Source organism: Rutidosis leptorrhynchoides, chromosome 4 (genome assembly GCF_046630445.1).
Source record: "Rutidosis leptorrhynchoides isolate AG116_Rl617_1_P2 chromosome 4, CSIRO_AGI_Rlap_v1, whole genome shotgun sequence".
Classification (NCBI taxonomy): domain Eukaryota; kingdom Viridiplantae; phylum Streptophyta; class Magnoliopsida; order Asterales; family Asteraceae; genus Rutidosis; species Rutidosis leptorrhynchoides.
The window spans coordinates 547,730,250-547,752,141 of NC_092336.1; the positions used below are offsets into that span (position 1 = coordinate 547,730,250).

The 21,892-nt window shown below is 33.6% G+C and overlaps 1 protein-coding gene across 1 annotated transcript; it reads right to left on the bottom strand.

Annotated features, from left to right (window-relative positions):
- Positions 1 to 1,640: 1,640 nt before the first annotated feature.
- On the bottom strand, positions 1,641 to 2,051 carry LOC139845178 (eukaryotic translation initiation factor 1A-like). Its single transcript, XM_071835419.1, has one exon. It carries the CDS (start codon positions 2,049 to 2,051, stop codon positions 1,641 to 1,643), a length of 411 nt encoding a protein of 136 aa, XP_071691520.1.
- Positions 2,052 to 21,892: the final 19,841 nt, after the last annotated feature.

Here is a 21,892-nt window from a genome sequence, read left to right on the forward strand (position 1 = left end):
ATATATATTTATATATGTATAAAATAGTTGATTTTGTACCATAAATTTCTTAAATAGGAACTTGAATTTAAATACAATCAAACTTCAAACTCAATTAATGTTACAGAGTGCATAATTAGTAAGGACACAGAGAAAAGAGCGGCCCTAAAAATGAAAACAAACCCTAATTTTAAAACATATCACATCTGGACGAAAATTTGACTGATTTTGACCGTTTTTGACCAACTTTGACTGTCTTTGACCGAACTTTTAACTTTGACCGTTTTTTGAGTCGTTTTCAGAAAAACGGGACGGAGAACCCAAAAAAATAACGCATCGGCCGAAGCGTCGGCCAAGTCGGCCGACTTTTACAACACTGCATACAAGTATGTTACACATTATATTATAATGAGTATATATTATAAATATATAAATACTGAGTAATAATTCTATTTCCAATTACATAAAGTATATTACAGCCTTAAGTTGTTTTTTAAGTTTGCCTTTAAAATACTTTAAGCCTTCAATAATAATATATTTTATATTTAAAATTAAAGTATTTATTAATAATAATTCTTAATATTACCATTTAAAAGCTTAGACATGTAAACTTTTATGTCTTAAGGCGTTCTTTGTGCCTCAAGCATACATGTACACTGAGTTATTGATAATGAACTCTTTTTTTTTTTAACCCATTCTTGTAGTCCAGTGGTTCACCCCTTTGCACTTGTGCATTGGGATGGAGGTGGGTAGGTCTCAAGTTCGAGTCTCTCCCCTTAAAAATATTCGTGAGATTTATTTCCTGAAAGCCGAATTGCTCCGGGGAAGGTTTTACCGACCCGTATTCAGGACCCAGGTCCGACCGCCTGCCCATCAGGATGGTATAAGGTTCGGATCCCTGTAATGCGGTTCAGGTTTTCTGCCCAAAAGCGCGTGCGTGCGTGGCAAATGAGAGTATTCGATCGCAACAACTTGCCTTTAAAAAAAAAAAAAAAATTGATAATGAACTTTTACCTTAAAAAAAAAAAAAAAAAAAAAAAAAACTACATTGAGTTTATTTTGATAGGTGTATACATATCGATACATATAAGAAATTTTGATTGATAACTCTTACATTTCAATTATCACTTCTCCTAATTTTTTATTTTTATTTTTATTTTTTGTGTATTTTTTGTACGAATATCTATTAAAATTTTTGTATTTGATAGCTAGAGATATTCATATACTCCGTATTAATTACTTGTCTGTTAATATATCTTTCTTGAAAGACAAACACTCATTTTTCTTGAGTAAACCCTCACTAATGTAGCCTAGTGATTCATGTTTTGAGAACTTCGCAAGTGATCTCAAATTTTCAAATTTTAACTTTACCGGCTGCAAATTCTAGTGTAGCTAGAGAAAGGATAAACAACAATCACCAAAAAAACCTAACAAAAATCACATACATCTAAACAAAAATACTTACTCTCATAAATCATCATAAAATAATATTCATATTTATATGTTTACCAAATACTAAACAAGATGACAAGAATTGCAAAAAATAGAAAGTGTAAATTATTGCTAAGAATACTAGATTTATTATGCAAAAAACGTAAATTAAGTAGATGCTATGTCCTAAACTTTTGCCTTTTTTAGTAATTGACAAAATCTAGGTAAACCTATATATTGTCAATATCTTCATCTTCAAACAAAATATAATCATTACCGCCGTTATCATCTTCTTCACCAGCAATATTGTTCGGCAACTCACCATAAGCTTTCAATAACCTAGCTTCATCAGGCATGTATTTGAGGATAACATCAGCTTTATCATCCTGATAATCACGTAAACTGACTAAGATGACGTCACCGGCATTGACCCAAACTTTTTTATGCATCTTACCACGAATATGACACAAACGTGTTTTATTGTCGATACACATAGCTTCACAACGCCCGTTACCTAGCATACGAATAACGTGTGCGTATTCTTGACAGTCTTGTTTAAAAACTAATTCACGTTTTTCATTATCGGCTTCGTTCTTACCTCTTTTACGATTCTTTCCACCCTTTCCTTTGTTCTTCGGCATATCTACTTGATTTTTTGATTGGCATAAAATTACAGAAACCCTAAATTGTAGGTGTAAGAAAGTAGGCTCTGATATGATAGTTGGAAAATAATTCCGTGATTTCATTATTCATTCACAAAGCGTATATTTATACAATTGAATAGGAAAACCTAACCTCCTAATAATATGGAAACTAAATCTCCTTTTTAAATATAAACCGTATCTATCCTACTTGCTATACAATCCGTATTACTTTCTGCACACTTTATCAATATTTAACATAACATCCCTCAACTTTAGTAAAGTTTAATTATAGTTAATAGTTAATGCATCAATTACGATTACCAGATCTATGTCCTTAATTAGACGTTGGATACATTACACACACGCTCCAGGGGTGACTTTTCACTTTTCAGACAGATTGACTTTTTCTGTCTCTAATTGAAGTTGTTATTTTTACCCAATTGGAGTTGGGTATTACCCAAGTTGATCCATTCGTAAGTAAATAAGTCAAAATTTAAACGTCAAACCGAAGTTGTTATTTTTACCCAGTTGGAGTTGGGTATTACCCAAGTTGATCCATTTGTAAGTAAATGGGTCAAAATTTCAACGTCAAACCATTACCTATTTTCTTTGGAGTGAAGTTAATTATGTTGATTTACAATGCAACTTTGCTGATTTCCCCCTTTCGCTCTTCTACTAGTATATCACTATATAAGATTCTCGATTAGCTAATAATTATTTTCAAAACCCTCTTAATTACCATTAGATTAGAAAATTCCATCATAATACCCCTTGATTCAACGGTCCTTAATCATCCACTAAAAAATTAGCTAATAAATCAATTTTACATCCACTTCATTCCTAAAATACCCTTCTAATAATAAAAAACACACGGGACTTTATAACAAAATTAGGGGTTTCGAGCCAGTAATTTCAGAACAATTACTAGGGTTTCCACCTTATTTTTCAGTCGTCATCTTCGTCCTTTACGACATGTTTCAGGTTCGATTCTTGGTTGCGTGCGTTTTTCAGTTTAATTTCCTTTCAATTTAATTTTTCAGGTTGCCAATGATGATAGATTTTCAGTCGGAAGTGATGGAAATTTCCCAAATTAAGTTTCTTTTTTTCGTCGATATCGGATTCTTTATATGTTATTCTATGTTCATGTTGTCCTACCTGAAGTGTTATTGTTGTGTATTTGGTATCATAAAAGGGATGGACTGTAATTACTTATGACCTTTAATTGTGTATTGTAAATACTCATATTTAACATGGGTCAATTTGGGTTATAAAGAAGATAACGCCATGGATTATAAAAGAGGAAGACGATAAATCGGATAATATCGTATTATCGGTTATGTTTGATGTCAAATGGGTCAATGCAGTGGCCAAATGGGTGCTTTTATAAGAAACTTTCTAAAGGTCTATTGATTTACTTCATGCTTTTGATCATATTGAATTAGCATGTTTATGCTACACTAATTACCGAGTGAAATGTTTGGACCTAATTAAAGAAACGAGTTAATGATTGTTATGAGGTGCATTTTTTGAGTTTTAGCTTTATATGAATGAAACAAATATGTCAGGTTCAATGTTTGATAACAAATCAACAGACCATCATATCTTGAGTAGGAGTGTATGAGGGCAGTTAGGCACCATGGTAAAGTGGTTGGTCAATCGTGTTGCTCTATTTAGTTAGGTTACTTTTTGAATGGAACTTAATAATGTCTTTGAAATCCATGTGTATGGAGTTCACGGACAAGGATCGTGCTGAGTTTGGTGTCTGTAAAGTAGACATAAACATTACAAGTAACAAATATGAATGCGACTTCACAAAAGCCGGTGCAAAGGCTTTGATCTCTTTGATTGTACGTTACATATAGATGCACAAAATGAGACTGTTACAGACGACCCAACTTCCCCCTTTACACCCAAACCAAAAACCACCCATTTTGACCCACTATGACCAACTCAATTGCCCATTTTGCCACTACTTAATTCTGCATCTATCTCCCTTGTTTCATTTCTTTTTATTTTCTATATTTGTGTTCTGTGTTGTTAAATTAATGAAGCTGATGGCGCATTTTATGGGCCAAATATTGACATATCTGTTTCGGATGCAACGAAAAGGAAATTTCAGTGTGCAATCTTACAGGTTATTCTCAAACACCGACCATTATATTATAACCATAATTGTTCCCAAGAGCTTATTTATACAACTAATGGATGTTTGTTATTACAGTTGGACTTTCAAATACCTCAACGGTTCAATGTAACATACTCAGCTGAAGACGAGACTAAAAGAGAGAGACCCGTTATGATACACAGAGCTCTTTTAGGGTCGGTTGAACGCATGTTTGCTATATTATTGGAGCACTATAAGGGAAAATGGTCATTTTGGCTTAGCTCCCGTCAAGGTCATCAATCAATGGAACAAGACAGCATATATGAAGCCAGACTCAATATTATCATATTAATTTATCCTTGTGGATTTTTAGGTAAGCAAATTCCATTCATATTTGCATTGTACACTATAGTGATTATAATGCATACTTAAATTAATATATACATCTCCTAATGAATATACTTTTGCTATGATTTATTTATGTTATTAATCAAATCTGTAATTTGTATATTATGATGTATGATGTAATTATGACCTATTTACCCTTTATATGCTAAATAGCTCGCAGATATCTGTCATTTCATGTTTCTGGATTGGCGTTTCGAATAAATTAAGTAATATGATTGGGATTAATCATAGGTTACTGCTATGCTTAAATGGTTTGTGGTGTTTTCTGTTTCGTGGTTAACTCAGGTTCGATTCTGGGCTGGCTTTTAGGGTTTCTTTTTTTTTTTTTTTAAACAGCCACGTGTTATACACCTGTCCAGGTACGTGTCTAGCTTCGCCTTTCTACTCTTTATTTCTGTTTTTATTTTCCCGACCTCTCGTCATCCTGGTCTAACTTTTTACATCCAGTTCACTTGTATTTTGCTTCATTGATTTCCTTTGCTTTTGTATTGCAATTGCCTAAGCTCTGTTCGGTTTGGCATGTATAGGTGCAGGGAGATTGTGTTTCCTCATGCATGATTTCTCATTTCTTTGTAATGATATGTATAACAGCAGCCATTTCGCATCACTAGCAGCTTTTGAACATTAACGACTTCTGAATTCAAGAATATTCGGAGCTTTGTCTGTGTGACCGTTTCTGCTGGGCTGACCTCTCATCATCCCGGTCTTACATTTGCATCCACTTCAATTGTATTTTCTGTTGAACATGAAGCAACAGCCATTTCGCAACAGCATCAGCAAGAAATTTGACAGGATATGTAATTATCCGATTATATTTGTCAACATTATACAGATAACCATATGTAGGTCTAGCTCCTTTGCGAATATTGTTTATATAGTTATCCACTCATTTAAACTACCCCACACAAAAAGCCATTCAGGTATCTATTTATTCTGGTCGTACTTCATCATTTTTTACTTTTCCATCTGTAAAGAACCACCCTATATATTTAATGTATACTTGCATACATGTTTTTCCAGCATTTTGTGTGGACAGTGTTGAGCATTACTTACATATTTAACGCTTTCGTTTATTGTATGGATACATTCAGATTTATTAAGTTATTAATACATTCTGCACACCCGATTTTCAAGCTTTTAGAAGGGAACATCACGTTCGCAGTCATCGACAGAAGCTATCAAGTATGTAGTGTAAAAAAGATCAAACTCACATCTTATATCGTTATTTTTCAGTTGTAAATGGCCTTCAATTCCAGGTACCATCTTTATAGTTTAAGCTCTTTCGTCTTTCCAATTCAAGGTCTTTTATTTTTCCAATATTAATCACATGCCAAAAATAGGTACTTTTTATTGTATTACATGATTCAGTCAGATATATAATTTTTTATCCACTTTTGCTCCTATTCAGTATTTCAGTGATCTATACAATACAATCATTGTACTAATTCTTCATCATCCACTTACCTGCATCAGCCGTAAAAACATACATTACCTGATTATAAACTCCCTGTTAATGGACTGATCCCGTTAATAGCTTGCATTGATTTTATATCAAAGAAGGTACTTTAAATCTATGTGAACAACTTCTGTTATTTTTTACACTATGCCTATTGAAAGCATAACATTATTTACATTTTACTTGTTTTATATACAGAACAATATGCAGTCTGGATCACAACCGTTTCTCGCCCTAAAAGGACTCATTCGAGTCATCCTAACGATAAGTTTGAATACAATCATACCTTTTACTTCAGCTGCTCTGAATGGTAATTTCATTTCTCTACTGCATAGAGATACATAGTTGCAGTCATAGCTATTGATGCAAATGTTTTTTGTATTTTATCATATCTTATAGGCTCTACATGTTTCCAAATGATTAGTAGTACTACAATAAATAGCACACTAGGCTCATTGTATGTTTATATCCCTCTCCTCAGCCATACATAATAGCTAATCTGAACCACTTATCGAATTTTACAGTTCTATTGCCCACTAGGCTCATTGTACTGTCGAATTTAGAATCATAACTTCCACTTAGAGTTTAGTTGCTACAATTTTTTGTTTGTATGTAAGCATTTGGTTTTAGTACTACTATAGAATCCTGTGACGATCGCTCCAAATCCATATGGACAATACGTCATTCATCGATTTCATTGCAAGGTATTTGATGTTGTAAATTTAGTGTAATTTTGGGTTTTAATCTACACTTGTAAATGGGTTTGGAGGTACGGAGTGTACACCCATTAAGTGATAGATTACCCGAACCCAAAAGTGGTTTTCCATTATTTACTATCATGACTTGGTCTACCTAAAATTTGACTAAGTGTTTTCAGTACTAAGTTTTCTTAGTAAGCTGAAATTTGGCTAAGTGTTTTGTGCTGGTTGTTCTGCATTGCTGGTCCTTGTACTGGTTGTTCTGCATTGCTGGTCCTTGTGCTGGTTGTTCTGCATTGCTGGTCCCTCTGCTGGTTGTTCTGCGCAGCTGGTCCCTGTGCTGGTTGTTCTGCGCAGCTGGTCCCTGTGCTGGTTGTTCTGCGCAGCTGGTCCCTGTGCTGGTTCCTCTGCGCAGCTGGTCCTGTTTGCTGGTTCCTCTGCGCTGCTGGTCCTGTATGCTGACTTTTGCGCTGCTGGTCCTGTTTGCTGATTTTTGCGCTGCTGGTCCTTTTGCAGTGCTGGTTCTTAAGAGACAGCAGTAAGAAAACACTTAACACAATTTTGAGTGATTACGGAAGAATTATTCTTGCACCCACTTTTACTTTAGTGGTTGAAGGAATAATACTTGTTTATTATAAAGTGATCACTCATGCTTTGATAGTTGTAAAATATAATATTTGTTTATTGTAAAAGTAACAACTTTTACTTTAATGATGGAAGTGATAATATTTGTTTATAGAAATATTCTTCATGTAACCACTTTTGAATATTATAGAAGATACTTTTATTAATCAATCGGCCAATTGATTTTAATAAAAGACTCTTTCATGATTAAGGGTGTATATAAATATATTAACCAATATGCATGAGAAAGACACACAAGTTACGAACACCAAAATATTCTTCTGCAAAAGGAATTCTTGTTTCTGCCAAAACAAGAATTTAATCTCTGTCTTATCCCAAAGTGATATTCGTGTAACCCAGGCTATAAGGGTCGAATAATTACTTTCGGAAAGTGATACCACGATTCAGTGATTTATCCTGCTATCGATTATTTTACCCTACACGAAAGAATTTAATAAAACCTCCAACAATCGAAAGTAATTATTTGTTATAATCGATGGCGGCTACGATGAAATACATGACGGCGAATTTCTCCAAACTTGATAAGTTTGAGGGAATTGATTTTAGGAGATGGCAAAAGAAGATGCACTTCTTTCTGAGCAGCATGAGTGTGGTGTACGTACTCAGCACACCAATTCCTGAAGATCATGGTGATGATGCCACTATTGAACAAATTCGGAAAAGGTGCAAGTGGGAGAACGATGACTACATCGCTAGAGGTTTAATCCTCAATGGTATGGCTGATTCCCTTTTTGATATTTACCTAAATATTGAATCTTCTAAAGAACTATGGGACTGTTTAGAAACCAAGTATATGTCTGAGGATGCTTCTAGTAAAAAGTTCCTTGTGAGTAATTTTAATAATTACAAGATGGTCGATTCTAGACCGGTCTTGGAACAATACAATGAGCTCATTCGTATACTTGGTCAATTCACACAACATAAGATGAACATGGATGAGTCTATTCAAGTCTCAAGCATAATTGATAAACTACCTCCATCTTGGAAAGAATTTAAACATTCTTTGAAACATAAGAAGGAGGAGTTAACTCTTGTTGAGTTGGGTAGTCATCTGCGTATTGAGGAATCCCTCAGGTTGCAGGATAATGACAAGCCAAAGAGCAACGAAGTTGCTGGTACGTCTGTTGTCAATATGGTGGAACATAAAAAGTTCACTAGTAATAATGACAAAAAGGGCAAACGTAAACATCAAGGTTATAACAAGGCTAATCCGAACAAGAAGTCTAAATTGACTTGTTGGAAGTGTGGTAAAACTGGACACATGAAAAAGGATTGCAAGGTTATTTTTGGTAATAATAATGCCAAAGGATCTAGCACAAGCGGTTCGGGAAATGGTTTAAACAACCACAACTCGAAAGGTCAGAATATATTTAATAATTCAAATGAGAATTATTATGTTTCATATATATCTGAGGCTTATTTTGTGCAGGATGATGATGTCGCGTGGTGGGTTGACTCGGGAGCCACCACCCATGTATGCAAGGATAGATTTTGGTTCAAGACTTACGAGTCCGTGACTGATGGATCAATTCTTCATATGGGAAATGAGTCAACAGCCTCTGTGCATGGACGTGGAAGTGTGGATTTGTGTTTTAGTTCTGGAAAAACTATTTGTTTGTTTGATGTTTTGCATGTACCACAAATAAGAAAAAATTTGATTTCCAGTAGTGTGTTAAATTGTTGTGGTTATAAACAAGTGATTGAATCTGATAAGTTTGTTTTGTCAAAACATGGTATGTTTGTTGGTTTTGGTTATTTATGCAATAGAATGTTTAGACTTAACATTAATCACTTGAATGTTAATTTTGCTTTTATATCTACTTCTAGCATAAATAATTCTACACTTTGGCATGCTAGACTAGGACATATACACTTTAAAAGAATGCAAGATATGTCTAAAGATGGATTAATACCGGCTTTTGACATGAACAATGAAAAGTGTAAAACGTGTATGTTAACAAAGATCACTAAGAAACCATTTCAAAATGTACATCGTGATACTGAAATTTTGGAATTAATACATAGTGATTTATGTGATTTGCATGCTACTCCTACTTTAGGGAACAAGAAATATTTTGTGACTTTTATTGATGATGCTTCTAGATTTTGCTATGTTTATTTGTTACATACTAAGGATGAAGCATTAGATAAATTTAAAATATTTAAAACTGAAGTAGAATTACAACAAAAGGCTTTGATTAAAAGACTTAGAACAGATAGGGGAGGTGAATACATTGACCAATCGTATTTCCAATCCGTTGGTATTATCCATGAGACCACAGCTCCTTATACTCCACAACAAAATGGTATATCTGAAAGGAAGAATAGGGTCCTTAAGGAAATGGTTAATTCCATGTTATCCTATTCGGGTTTAAGTGAAGGATTTTGGGGGGAAGCTATGTTAACAGCTTGTTATTTGCTTAATAGAGTTCCTAACAAAAGAAACAAGATTACACCTTATGAACTTTGGAATAAAAGGAAACCTAACTTGAATTATCTTCGGGTATGGGGCTGTAGGGCAGTTGTAAGACTACCTGATCCCAAGAAGAAAAGTTTAGGTGAAAGAGGTATAGATTGCATATTTGTTGGATATGTTGAACATTCCAAGGCATATAGGTTCTATGTAATAGAGCCTAATGAGTTTGTCTCAATCAATTCCGTGATTGATTCAAGGGATGCAATCTTTGATGAAAATCGATTTTCATCTATACCTAGACCAAAGGATATGATTCCAAGTAACAATGGAATCAATAAGGATTGTAATGATGAAGTCTCTGAAAAGGCCGTTGATCAGTCACTTGAGCTTCGGAAAAGCAAAAGAAAAAGGAAACCTAAATCATTTGGACCAGATTTTCAACTATACTTAGTTGAAGGTTCTAGGGATGATGTTTCTACCCAATATTCGTATTGTTTCAATGTTGATGATGATCCTAAAACATATGATGAAGCAATGAGGTCTCAGGATGTTGCATTCTGGAAAGAGGCAATTAATGATGAGATAGATTCTATCATGGGCAATAACACTTGGGTGTTAGCTGATCTACCTCCTGGTTGCAAACCTTTGGGTTGCAAATGGATTTTCAAAAAGAAGATGAAGGTGGATGGAACTATTGAAAAGTTCAAGGCAAGGTTAGTCATTCAAGGCTTTAGACAAAAGTCTGGAATTGACTATTTTGATACTTATGCTCCCGTGGCACGTATCACTACCATTAGACTGCTGATTGCTTTGGCTACGATTCACAATCTAGTTATTCACCAGATGGATGTGAAGACAGCATTCTTGAATGGTGAATTGGATGAGGAGGTTTATATGAACCAACCTCAGGGCTTTGTCATGCCAGGAAATGAAGGCAAGGTGTGCAAACTTGTGAAATCCTTATATGGTTTGAAACAAGCACCTAAGCAATGGCATCAAAAGTTTGATGAAGTGATTTTATCTAGTGGTTTTAAATTAAACCAAGCAGATAAATGTGTATATAGTAAATTTGATGATTCTGGTAAAGGAGTTATAATTTGTCTATATGTTGATGACATGTTAATCTTTGGGACTGACCAAAGTCAGGTTGATTTAACAAAAGAATTTTTGTCATCAAAATTCTCCATGAAAGATATGGGGGAGGCTGACGTTATCCTTGGCATTAGGATCAAACGTGAAAGCAAAGGAATTTCGATTTGTCAATCTCATTATATTGAGAAGGTGTTGAAAAAGTTCAATTGCTTTGAATGTAATCCTGTGAGTACCCCTGTTGATCCAAGTGAGAAGTTTATGCCTAATCAAGGTGAAGCTGTATCACAACTTGAGTATTCTCAGGTGATTGGCTGTTTGATGTACGCCATGACTTGTACAAGGCCGGATATTGCTTTTGCTGTGGGAAAACTGAGTAGATATACTAGTAATCCTAGTACTCATCACTGGCAAGCAATTAGGCGGGTACTGAAGTACTTGAAGAAAACTATGGACTATAGTTTATCTTATAATGGGTTTCCTTCGGTAATAGAAGGATATTCTGATGCGAGTTGGATAACCAATATTGAAGATCATTCTTCAACGAGTGGTTGGGTGTTCTTGCTTGGGGGAGGTGCTATTTCATGGGCTTCTAAGAAGCAGACATGTATTACCAACTCAACGATGGAATCTGAGTTTGTTGCTTTAGCTGCTGCTGGTAAAGAAGCAGAATGGCTTAGAAACTTGATCCATGAGATACCATTATGGCCTAAACCTATAGCACCCATGTCTATCCATTGTGATAGTGCTGCGACATTGGCAAAGGCTTATAGCCAGATGTACAATGGAAAGTCTAGACACTTAGGTGTCAGACATAGCATGATTCGTGAACTCATCATGAATGGGGTGATTTCTATAGTGTTCGTAAGGTCACAACAGAATTTAGCTGATCACTTGACGAAGGGATTGGCAAGAGACTTGGTGAACAAGTCTGTTGTGGGGATGGGTTTAAAGTCCACATAAATTTCTAATTATAAGATACCCAATTCCCTTCTGATGAAAATTAGAAGTTGAATTCAATGTGGAAGGCTTATACTTAGAAATTTGGAGTACAAAATTTTGTATCATCCCAAGGTAAGGTATGTACTCGGACCTGTTGAAGGTGAGGATGAAGTTTAGCTTCTTAATGGTTTATTTGAAAAAGTGCAATAGCAGGTGCATGACTGAAATGAACTACCTATGTGAATGTGAAGTTTTGCCGCTTCAACAAAGCTTGGACTTTTGCTTTAGATACATTCATGAATGGATATGGACACATGGCTTGTAAAGTGTCAGGATAGCTTTAGAGTATTTGAAAACTTATGTGTATGTTATTTTCAGTTATTCAAATGGGTTGAAGGGTTCAATTCTTAGAACACCCCGATTCTCGAATATTTGGAATGTGTAATGTACTAAGGTGAAAATTCAATCTTCAAGATATTTTCATTTATGCATGAGTTTTGTTTTAATTTGTTTAATTCTCATGAAACGAATTGCACTAAATTGGGGAGGATTGTTGTAAATTTAGTGTAATTTTGGGTTTTAATCTACACTTGTAAATGGGTTTGGAGGTACGGAGTGTACACCCATTAAGTGATAGATTACCCGAACCCAAAAGTGGTTTTCCATTATTTACTATCATGACTTGGTCTACCTAAAATTTGACTAAGTGTTTTCAGTACTAAGTTTTCTTAGTAAGCTGAAATTTGGCTAAGTGTTTTGTGCTGGTTGTTCTGCATTGCTGGTCCTTGTACTGGTTGTTCTGCATTGCTGGTCCTTGTGCTGGTTGTTCTGCATTGCTGGTCCCTCTGCTGGTTGTTCTGCGCAGCTGGTCCCTGTGCTGGTTGTTCTGCGCAGCTGGTCCCTGTGCTGGTTGTTCTGCGCAGCTGGTCCCTGTGCTGGTTGTTCTGCACAGCTGGTCCTGTTTGCTGGTTCCTCTGCGCTGCTGGTCCTGTATGCTGACTTTTGCGCTGCTGGTCCTGTTTGCTAATTTTTGCGCTGCTGGTCCTTTTGCAGTGCTGGTTCTTAAGAGACAGCAGTAAGAAAACACTTAACACAATTTTGAGTGATTACGGAAGAATTATTCTTGCACCCACTTTTACTTTAGTGGTTGAAGGAATAATACTTGTTTATTATAAAGTGATCACTCATGCTTTGATAGTTGTAAAATATAATATTTGTTTATTGTAAAAGTAACAACTTTTACTTTAATGATGGAAGTGATAATATTTGTTTATAGAAATATTCTTCATGTAACCACTTTTGAATATTATAGAAGATACTTTTATTAATCAATCGGCCAATTGATTTTAATAAAAGACTCTTTCATGATTAAGGGTGTATATAAATATATTAACCAATATGCATGAGAAAGACACACAAGTTACGAACACCAAAATATTCTTCTGCAAAAGGAATTCTTGTTTCTGCCAAAACAAGAATTTAATCTCTGTCTTATCCCAAAGTGATATTCGTGTAACCCAGGCTATAAGGGTCGAATAATTACTTTCGGAAAGTGATACCACGATTCAGTGATTTATCCTGCTATCGATTATTTTACCCTACACGAAAGAATTTAATAAAACCTCCAACATTTGACATCTATATGATACGTTTTGTAAACATTGCATTCTTTTGAAAAGGCACACCATATATGAATATTTAAATCAAAGGTTTTCGACATCTGATGATTTCTACATATAGACAATCATCGTAATATAATAGTTTACAATGATACTTCCGTTGACAATGCAGTCAAAATAAGATACATGGTGATGATTTGGTGAATGCAACGTTTCCTTGAAAAGCATGCAAGACTCCATGCACATAGCTTATCTAACATATAAGCAAACAGCGGAAGACTTCTAGGGAACCTGAGAATAAACATGTTAACAAGTGTCAACACAAAGGTTGGTGAGTTCATAGTTTTAGTGTTTCGCATAATCTGTATATAAAAGTGCATCACAAGATTTCAGTTGTTTCATCCAGAAACGTTTATCAAAATATTCTACAAGATTGAGCACCCTGGTAACTAAACTTAACGTATATATAATTTGTACCCTTTGTATAATCATCTTAATAATACACGCAAACCAACGTGTACTAAACTCAAATAGCATACGTCTGTTTTATAGTTCAGGCTAGGGTTTCTATACCTGGAACAGACGGGGATGTCAAGCCCTATGGATCTATATACAACTACTCGCGCCCACCAGTTCTTATAACTGGCAGTTACTAGTTACCAAAGCTAAGGGATTTTCAGTTTAAACTCAGTGTAGAATTTAGTATGTACTTGTATCCATTGTGTTTAAAATAAAGTGCATGTATTCTCAGCCCAAAATATAGATTGCAAAAGCAATTAAAAAGGGAGCAAATGAAACTCACCTTAGCAGCACATAAAGTTGTTCATCGTAATGTGACTGAAACTCGGAATATCAAATAATCGTAGATCTCAACCTAGAGAACATATGTTGGTCAATAAATGTCTATCAAGCTAGGTCAGGTCATAGTGTATCACAATCCCAATGCTCGATATCGACATACAAAAGTTATCCAATGTTGTTTCAAAAAGTCAATTTTGACAATAGTTCAACAAACGAGATCTACCTTATATAAGGATTCATTTACTCGGCTGGTAATATTTAAAAATCCATTTTATCAATCTTGTAAACAAGTTGTTTAAATCTTAATTGCAGATTCAAAAGCAATTTCAATTAACGTCAATCATAATTCAGTTGATCATATCTTTTAATCCGTTCATCGAACTTATTCGATATCTAAATGAAAAGTTATTGATTTTTCGTCAGCTTTTCAAAACATGTATATCATATACCTTTTACTAGTAATACATGTATTTAATTCGTGATTCATTATAAACTGTTTAAAGACGAAATTTAGCATACTGGCATGCTTAAACATATATACTCGAGCACTAGACATGGATACACAATTAATATATAAAAGATAAGATATGAATGCTTACGTATCAATATTGTGATTTCATATTGCAGGAAAGTACGTAGACGCAACGAAGATGATAAACTCTAGGTTTGACTCACAAATATACCCCCGAACATTACCCATAACCTCCTTGGCAATAACCCATAATTTCCTTAGCTCTATCTCGCTCGAAAACCTATTTCAAAAGTGACCCGCTCTTGGCCTCGTCGTAGTATTTTATGTACTAATACTACTAATAATAATAGGATTAATAATAATATTAATCTTATTAATAATAATAATAATAATAATAATAATAATAATAATAATAATAATAATAATAATAATAATAATAATAATAAATAAAATAAAATAAATAATATACGGAGTAATGATGGTGTAACACTGAATCAAAATTCGATGCTTTTATAGGATGTGGCCTGCAACAGTACCCCATGCGATCGCATGGGGTTTAGCCTCCTTGGCCATGCGATCGCATGGCTAGAGGATCCAGCTCACAAATTTTTGTCTCGTTGTTTGTCGACATATTATTTAATTATAAATATAATATAATTAATTTATATAGTTAATTATATATTATATTAAATTCACGTGCATAGTGGACTTGTAATTTTTGTTCCGATAAGTCGTACGTTGTCACTCGACTTATGTCCCGGTTCCGGTTTCTCGAACGCATTTTCGTACGTTTAGAAAACTAATACTTTACGCTTCGTGACACGTACCTTTGTTCAAATATAGCCTTAAATTATCCATAAAATGTACCACTCAAAGTATATCTTAAACTTTCGAGTGTTTTGGTCATTTACTTCTATAAATCATTGTATCGTAGTATATACATATACATATATACATTTTCATTTTAAAATAGTATTTTACTGTAGCAAATAGTGATTTTTAAAAACACTGTAGCTTTTCGGGTACTGTAGCAATTCGAAAATACTGTAGCAAATTAGTGTTTTACTGGTTCATCTTAAACGTTTTAGTTAACTTATCTAAATAACAATCAGATAATCAAACCAATAAGGTTAATGCACAGTATCATTTTCATAACACTTTGTTACGTTTTCAAGTTATAGTATATATATGTATCTATTTACATATAATTGTTCGCGAATCGTTGAGAACAATCGAAGGGTATTTGAATAGTTCAAAATTTTGAGATTCAACTTCATAGACTTTGCTTATCGTGTCGGAAACGTTAAAGATTAAGTTTAAATTTGGTCAGAAATTTCCGGGTCATCACAAATCCCATATTAGTAAACTAAAACTTCATTGTTATCACAGACCCATGGTACTTGGAGAATATAATTAAAGTCGACTTATAAACGATTAACCATAACCCAAATCACATCATTGATTGTAGCTTTTGACGAGCTACTTAGACCAAGAAATGTTACATGTGACTAATTATCATATCCCACTCATTATGATTATACCTTGCAAACGAGTTCGGTTTGGTCGGTTTCGGTAACGGGTCATAATGGTTTTGGGTTGAAATGAATTGTGGGTCACACGGATCAGATTTTTAACGGATCAAAATAAATCAGGTTGGGTTGGGTAACGGGTCAAAACGGGTCGATGAGTCAAATGGGTTAGATTTTTATAAAATTGTTATTTATGTATTATATTATTTTAGCTATTATTATTTATATTTATATTATATTTATTATATAAATATAAATAATATAAATATAAATAATATCAATCATTATCAGTTACTAACCAGTTGGTTAATACTGATGAATTTTGTGTAATAATTGTGATTACTGATTAGTTTAAGAGGTGACATTTTTTTACTTTTGTAATGATCGCCATTTCCAAATGAGCCATGACAGAATGAAACGGGAGATAAATCATGTTGAGAGTATTTGAGCCAACATTTAAACTTTCCGAGTTGATTTCTTTGGAAACTCTAGATGGTAGTAACGACGTTAACCATATTAACCCTATTTCCCGGATTTCATTAGTTAACCATGTTAACCATAATTATAGTAACCCTAAATCATCAATATCGTTATACTGATTATCAGGTTTATGATAGCGTTTGCTGCGTTTCATGGGTGGTTGTATCAAATGTTGACATGGTAAAATTTTAATAACGTTGATCTACTGTTACTCTATTAATGCAATTTGTGTCATTAGTTATGCCTTTTACCCTTAAATCCATCACCATATTTAATTTATATAATGAAAATGATTACGTATTTGATTGTTTTGTACGTCACATCACCTTATGGCAGTTGCCCAAATCAAGGTGGAACTTTAAGTGTCAAGGTGGAACTTTAAGGTGGAGTCAGTTGCAAGTAAATCATTAAAAAAATTCGATAAGCAATTCCAGAAATCATTCAAACAAACACTAATGGATGCATACCTTATACCAAAGAAACATCAATTGAAATTATCACAAGAGTACGAGCTTAAAAAGTTGTCCCTCATTTACTCATGTCAGTGTTATCACATTAAAATGGTATTTCTGCAATCAATCTTTAGTTTTTATCATGTGCTAATCGTTTCTTTTCAGACATATATTGAAAGAAAGTATTAATCGGATTTCATTAATAATAAAATTGATAAATGCTGCATTATTTTGCTTACACAGGTTGATCAAGATGAACTTCTATCGTAGGGCACTGATAAGAACAAATGCAATATCGCTGAGTTGCTATATCAACGCCATTTAATCGAATAAAATCAAGTTAGGTATCTTTTATCTATAAAATATAGCGAGGTATCAAATTTGTACACAATCAAAGAGGGTATTATTTTTCTATAAAATTAAAGGTATTATTTTTCTACAAAAATTAAAAACAAAGCACGTCTTTATATCAGTCGAATTTTAGATGCACATAGCAAATGAATTTTAGTCTCAATTTTCTATGTAAGAGTGGTAATGGAACATAGTTATATAGCAGCATTACTGAATGACTTTGACCGTCTATTTCAATGAGCACATTAAAGATGTTGTGAGTTCTCTATTCAAACATGCGTATTAACTATTGTATTGTTTAAGAGTGTTGATGACTAAAATTTTATTGGATATTAAAAAGGTCCATACATCAGCGGGATTGACACTAGGACAAAAACTTATTTGTTTGAAGATTAATTTGGGTCATTATAATAAGTTGTCAGTTCAATTTACTTTCTATTACCGTTCATTATGTTATCACAGTTAATTAGTAACCACGTCGAGCTGATTGGCAATCAAAACTAAAAAAAATGAAATTTTTGAAAGCTGCTCTTAGAAGAAGAGATTGAACAAAGTACATATCATAACATATTAGAAGCCACTATAGCAGATACTTTAACTTAGTATCTGGAAATTTTTTGTAAATAAAGGCGACGAATCTGTCATGTCAAATTACAGAAATTGTATGTTAAAGTTTAGTTGGAAGTCCAAATACTATGCACAACTTCATGGATTTGGTAAAACCATCGCTCCATTTTCAGCTTTTAATATTTGTTAATAATATACACATTTGTAACAAAATATAATGTATTGATTACACGCTGATCAATTGCGTGAAAAGATTTTGCCGGATATCCAAAAGATACTCATCCTAATACAACATGCTATGACATTATTCACAATTCATGATCACCTTAAAATTTAAATGACATTAACGGATATGTGGGAAACTACACCAAAAATTTTAGAAAAACATCAAAAAGCTGCATTATCGCCGCCTGCAACTTTATACATTGAACCTATTAGCATATACGAATCGTTGATTACTACTACTTTCGAATATATGTTCGTTACTTTATTTTGAACAACATCTTTTTATTTATATTTTTACACATTTGGCGGCTTATCACTAACAAGCATTCATTATGGGTCAAATGGATACATGAATATTGTCTCAAAGGTGTGAGCTTTTGGGAAGTGTCAACTGTCGCGGGTGCAACCGTCGGATGGCTTAAGTTTCTTTTATCAGACCACTTATGCGAGATCGAGTAATTGTGAAGATTGGTAATGGTAGAAATGCTTTTGCTTGGCATGATATATGGAGTGACAATGGGCCTCTTTGTCACTTTATTAGCAACAGAGACATACATAGAGATGGATTTTCTTGGAATGCTAAGCTGCGTGATATATGTACGGATGGATTTTACCCACATTAACATATTCAACCTGGTGTTGTGTTTCATATGACCGAATATATTTTTCTCATCTGAATTGTTCAAGCCAGAACATTTTCCTATACCGTACTTTCCATCCTACATTGTGATGACAACAAAAATTAAAAAAAAAATTACACATTACATTTGTCATGTAGCATATACATCATATTACAAAAAATATTAATATGTATTTACGTCTTTCAATAAAATGAATAAACAATCATTTCAGACATGCGTATTTGACTACAAAAAATGGATTAAACCCAATCATATTGGACGACTAAATTCATTTTGACAACTAATATAAGCTTAACGGATAAAAATGATTAATGTTGAGAGTTAATGGTTTAAGGTTTATGATGTTATGCGAGGTGTATACGAAATAGTTATATTTTTATTGCGAAATACTATTAAATACGATACAATTTCACACAAGTTATTTATTTATTTATAGAATGGATATACCTAAACCTTGCTACAACACTATAGGCAGTGTACCTAATCGTAAAGTAGTGTCGTTTTTAGTAAGTCCGGTTCGTTCCGCAGGGAGCTAGCTGAGTTTAACGCTATATTTATTTTAAACTATATTTGTATCAATATATATAAGTAATATTATTATTATTATTATAAAAGGGGGGTTTTTACCGTTTAGTGACCAGTTTGTCGATTTTATGTCTTAAGTCACAATTAAAACCTAATGTAAAATATTAAATATAAATACAATTTAATTTAAAGCGTAAAGTAAATGACGATAAATAAAAGTGCGATAATTAAAAGTGCGATAAATAAAATGACGATAAATAAAATTGCGATAATTAAAAGTACGATGAGATATAAAATAAAGGAATTATGCTTATTTAAACTTCCGTAATCATGATGTTGACGTGTTGATTTTAATTTATTACCATAGGTTAATTGTCATTTGTCATGGATTATTCGATATGTCCATCTGGTTTTATCCATAATAGTCCATCAGTCATAATTATAAAGTGCGAGAGTCTTCGTCAAATTAATCTTATTATCCGAAGTCAAATATTCCAACTAATTGGGGATTCGAACTGTAACAAGGTCTTAATACTTTGTTTAATGAATACACCAGGTTATCGACTGCGTGTAATCCAAGGTTTTAATACTTTGTTAACAATTACACCAATTACCCTTGAATGTAATCCACCCCTATTTTAATGAGTCCAGTGACAATTAATCCATCCCCGTGTCCGGTCAAATGAACAATAATTCGTATTTATAAATATCCCGCCCACCGTACCCGATTAAGCGTATGTGGTTATATATAGATACGTCAAATTGTAACCTTTATATTAAATTAACGAGGTATCGTTTAGTTAATATAAAGCCCATTAATAGCCCATAGTCTAATTTCCACAAGTGTCGATCTTTTGTCCAAACCCCAATTATGGTACAAAGCTCAATAACCCCGTCTTTAATATTTAGCCCAACATCACGATTACTTCGATTTAAATAAGCATAATAATAACTTAGCTACGAGACATTAATTTAAAAAGGTTGAACATAACTTACAATGAGTATTAATCGCGTAGTGTTACACGGACAGAATTTCGACTTACAAACTTAAAACATTCGCCACTATAACCTTATTATTATTAACTTCAAATTAAAATTATAAATATAAATATATTGAGAGAGTAAGATATATAATACGGTGTGTATAAATTCGGCTGAATTCGTTGCAATTTATAGACCTGGCCTGACTTTAGCTGCCATGCGATCGCATGGAATTTGTGCTTCCAGACCATGCGATCGCATGGCCCCCTGGGATAGCTCACACACTTTTGTTTTTTTATTTGCCGACAGTTTTTAATATAAATATAATATATAAATAATTTATAGAATTATTTATATATTATATTATATTTGTGTGCATAGTTGACTTATAATTTTAGCTCCGTTGCATCGCGCGTTGATAGTTGGTTCATGTCCCGGTTCCGGATTTTCGAACGTCCTTGCGTACGATTTAATATCTTGTACTTTGCGTTTTGCGGCTTGTACTCTTGTAATTTTGAGACGTTTCTCATCAATAAATTGAACCACTTGGATTGTACTTTGTACTCTTTAGCGTTTTGGTCGTTTGCGTCTTCAAATCGTCGAATCTGTCTTTTGTCTTCACTTTTTATTATTTAAATGATAATCACTTGTAAATAGAACAATTGCAACTAAAAGCTTGTCTTTCTTGAAGGATAATGCTATGAAATATGTGTTCGTTTTTAGCATTATCAAATATTTCCACACTTGAGCGTTGCTTGTCCTCAAGCAATATAGAACTTGAATATAACTTTACTAGAATCACTTCTTTATTCTTCACACTTTGTACATCAGTGATTTTAATACTGCGGTATGAACAATGATAGTAACGTTGTGGTTTACAGTCCCACATGACTATAAAAATTTAGATCCTTTAGGAAATTGGATCTTTATGAAAACATTTGATCTTTTGAAAATTCAATCTAGCTTTTACCCTAGATAAGTTTTCCAGAATAACCCTTCACCGGTGTTTGCAAAATATTTTTGTAGGTTTTGTATTTGAAAATTTTAGCTCAAAACATATGGTTTTGTGTCACCCACTTGCTAACCTTGTATTGGGAAAGCAACACGTCCAGTATACTTGCTCCGTATATTACCTTTCGGTAAACTACCGTCCAGTTGTAAAGGAAAGCGTTGAACAAGCAACTGTTAAGGCAAATCTAATGACATGCTTTTGATTATGGTCTATATAGTGTCGGATGCAATTACTATCCTTTGTAGGAGCAATAGTAAAGATCATCCTATAGTTTTTCGGTCTGACACAAGGTCCTGTCTTCGACCATGCTATGCAACCACCGTTCTTACGGTTGACACCCAATTTGGTTCAGGTGACCTAATGAATTCCGGGTGAATTCCTAGGATTTTACGTTCAATGGTAATGAACGCACTGAAAATAGGGTT

Coding starts and splice junctions, on each gene's coding strand:
- LOC139845178 (XM_071835419.1), bottom strand. CDS start 2,051: ATGCCGAAGAACAAAGGAAAGGGTGGAAAGAATCGTAAAAGAGGTAAG.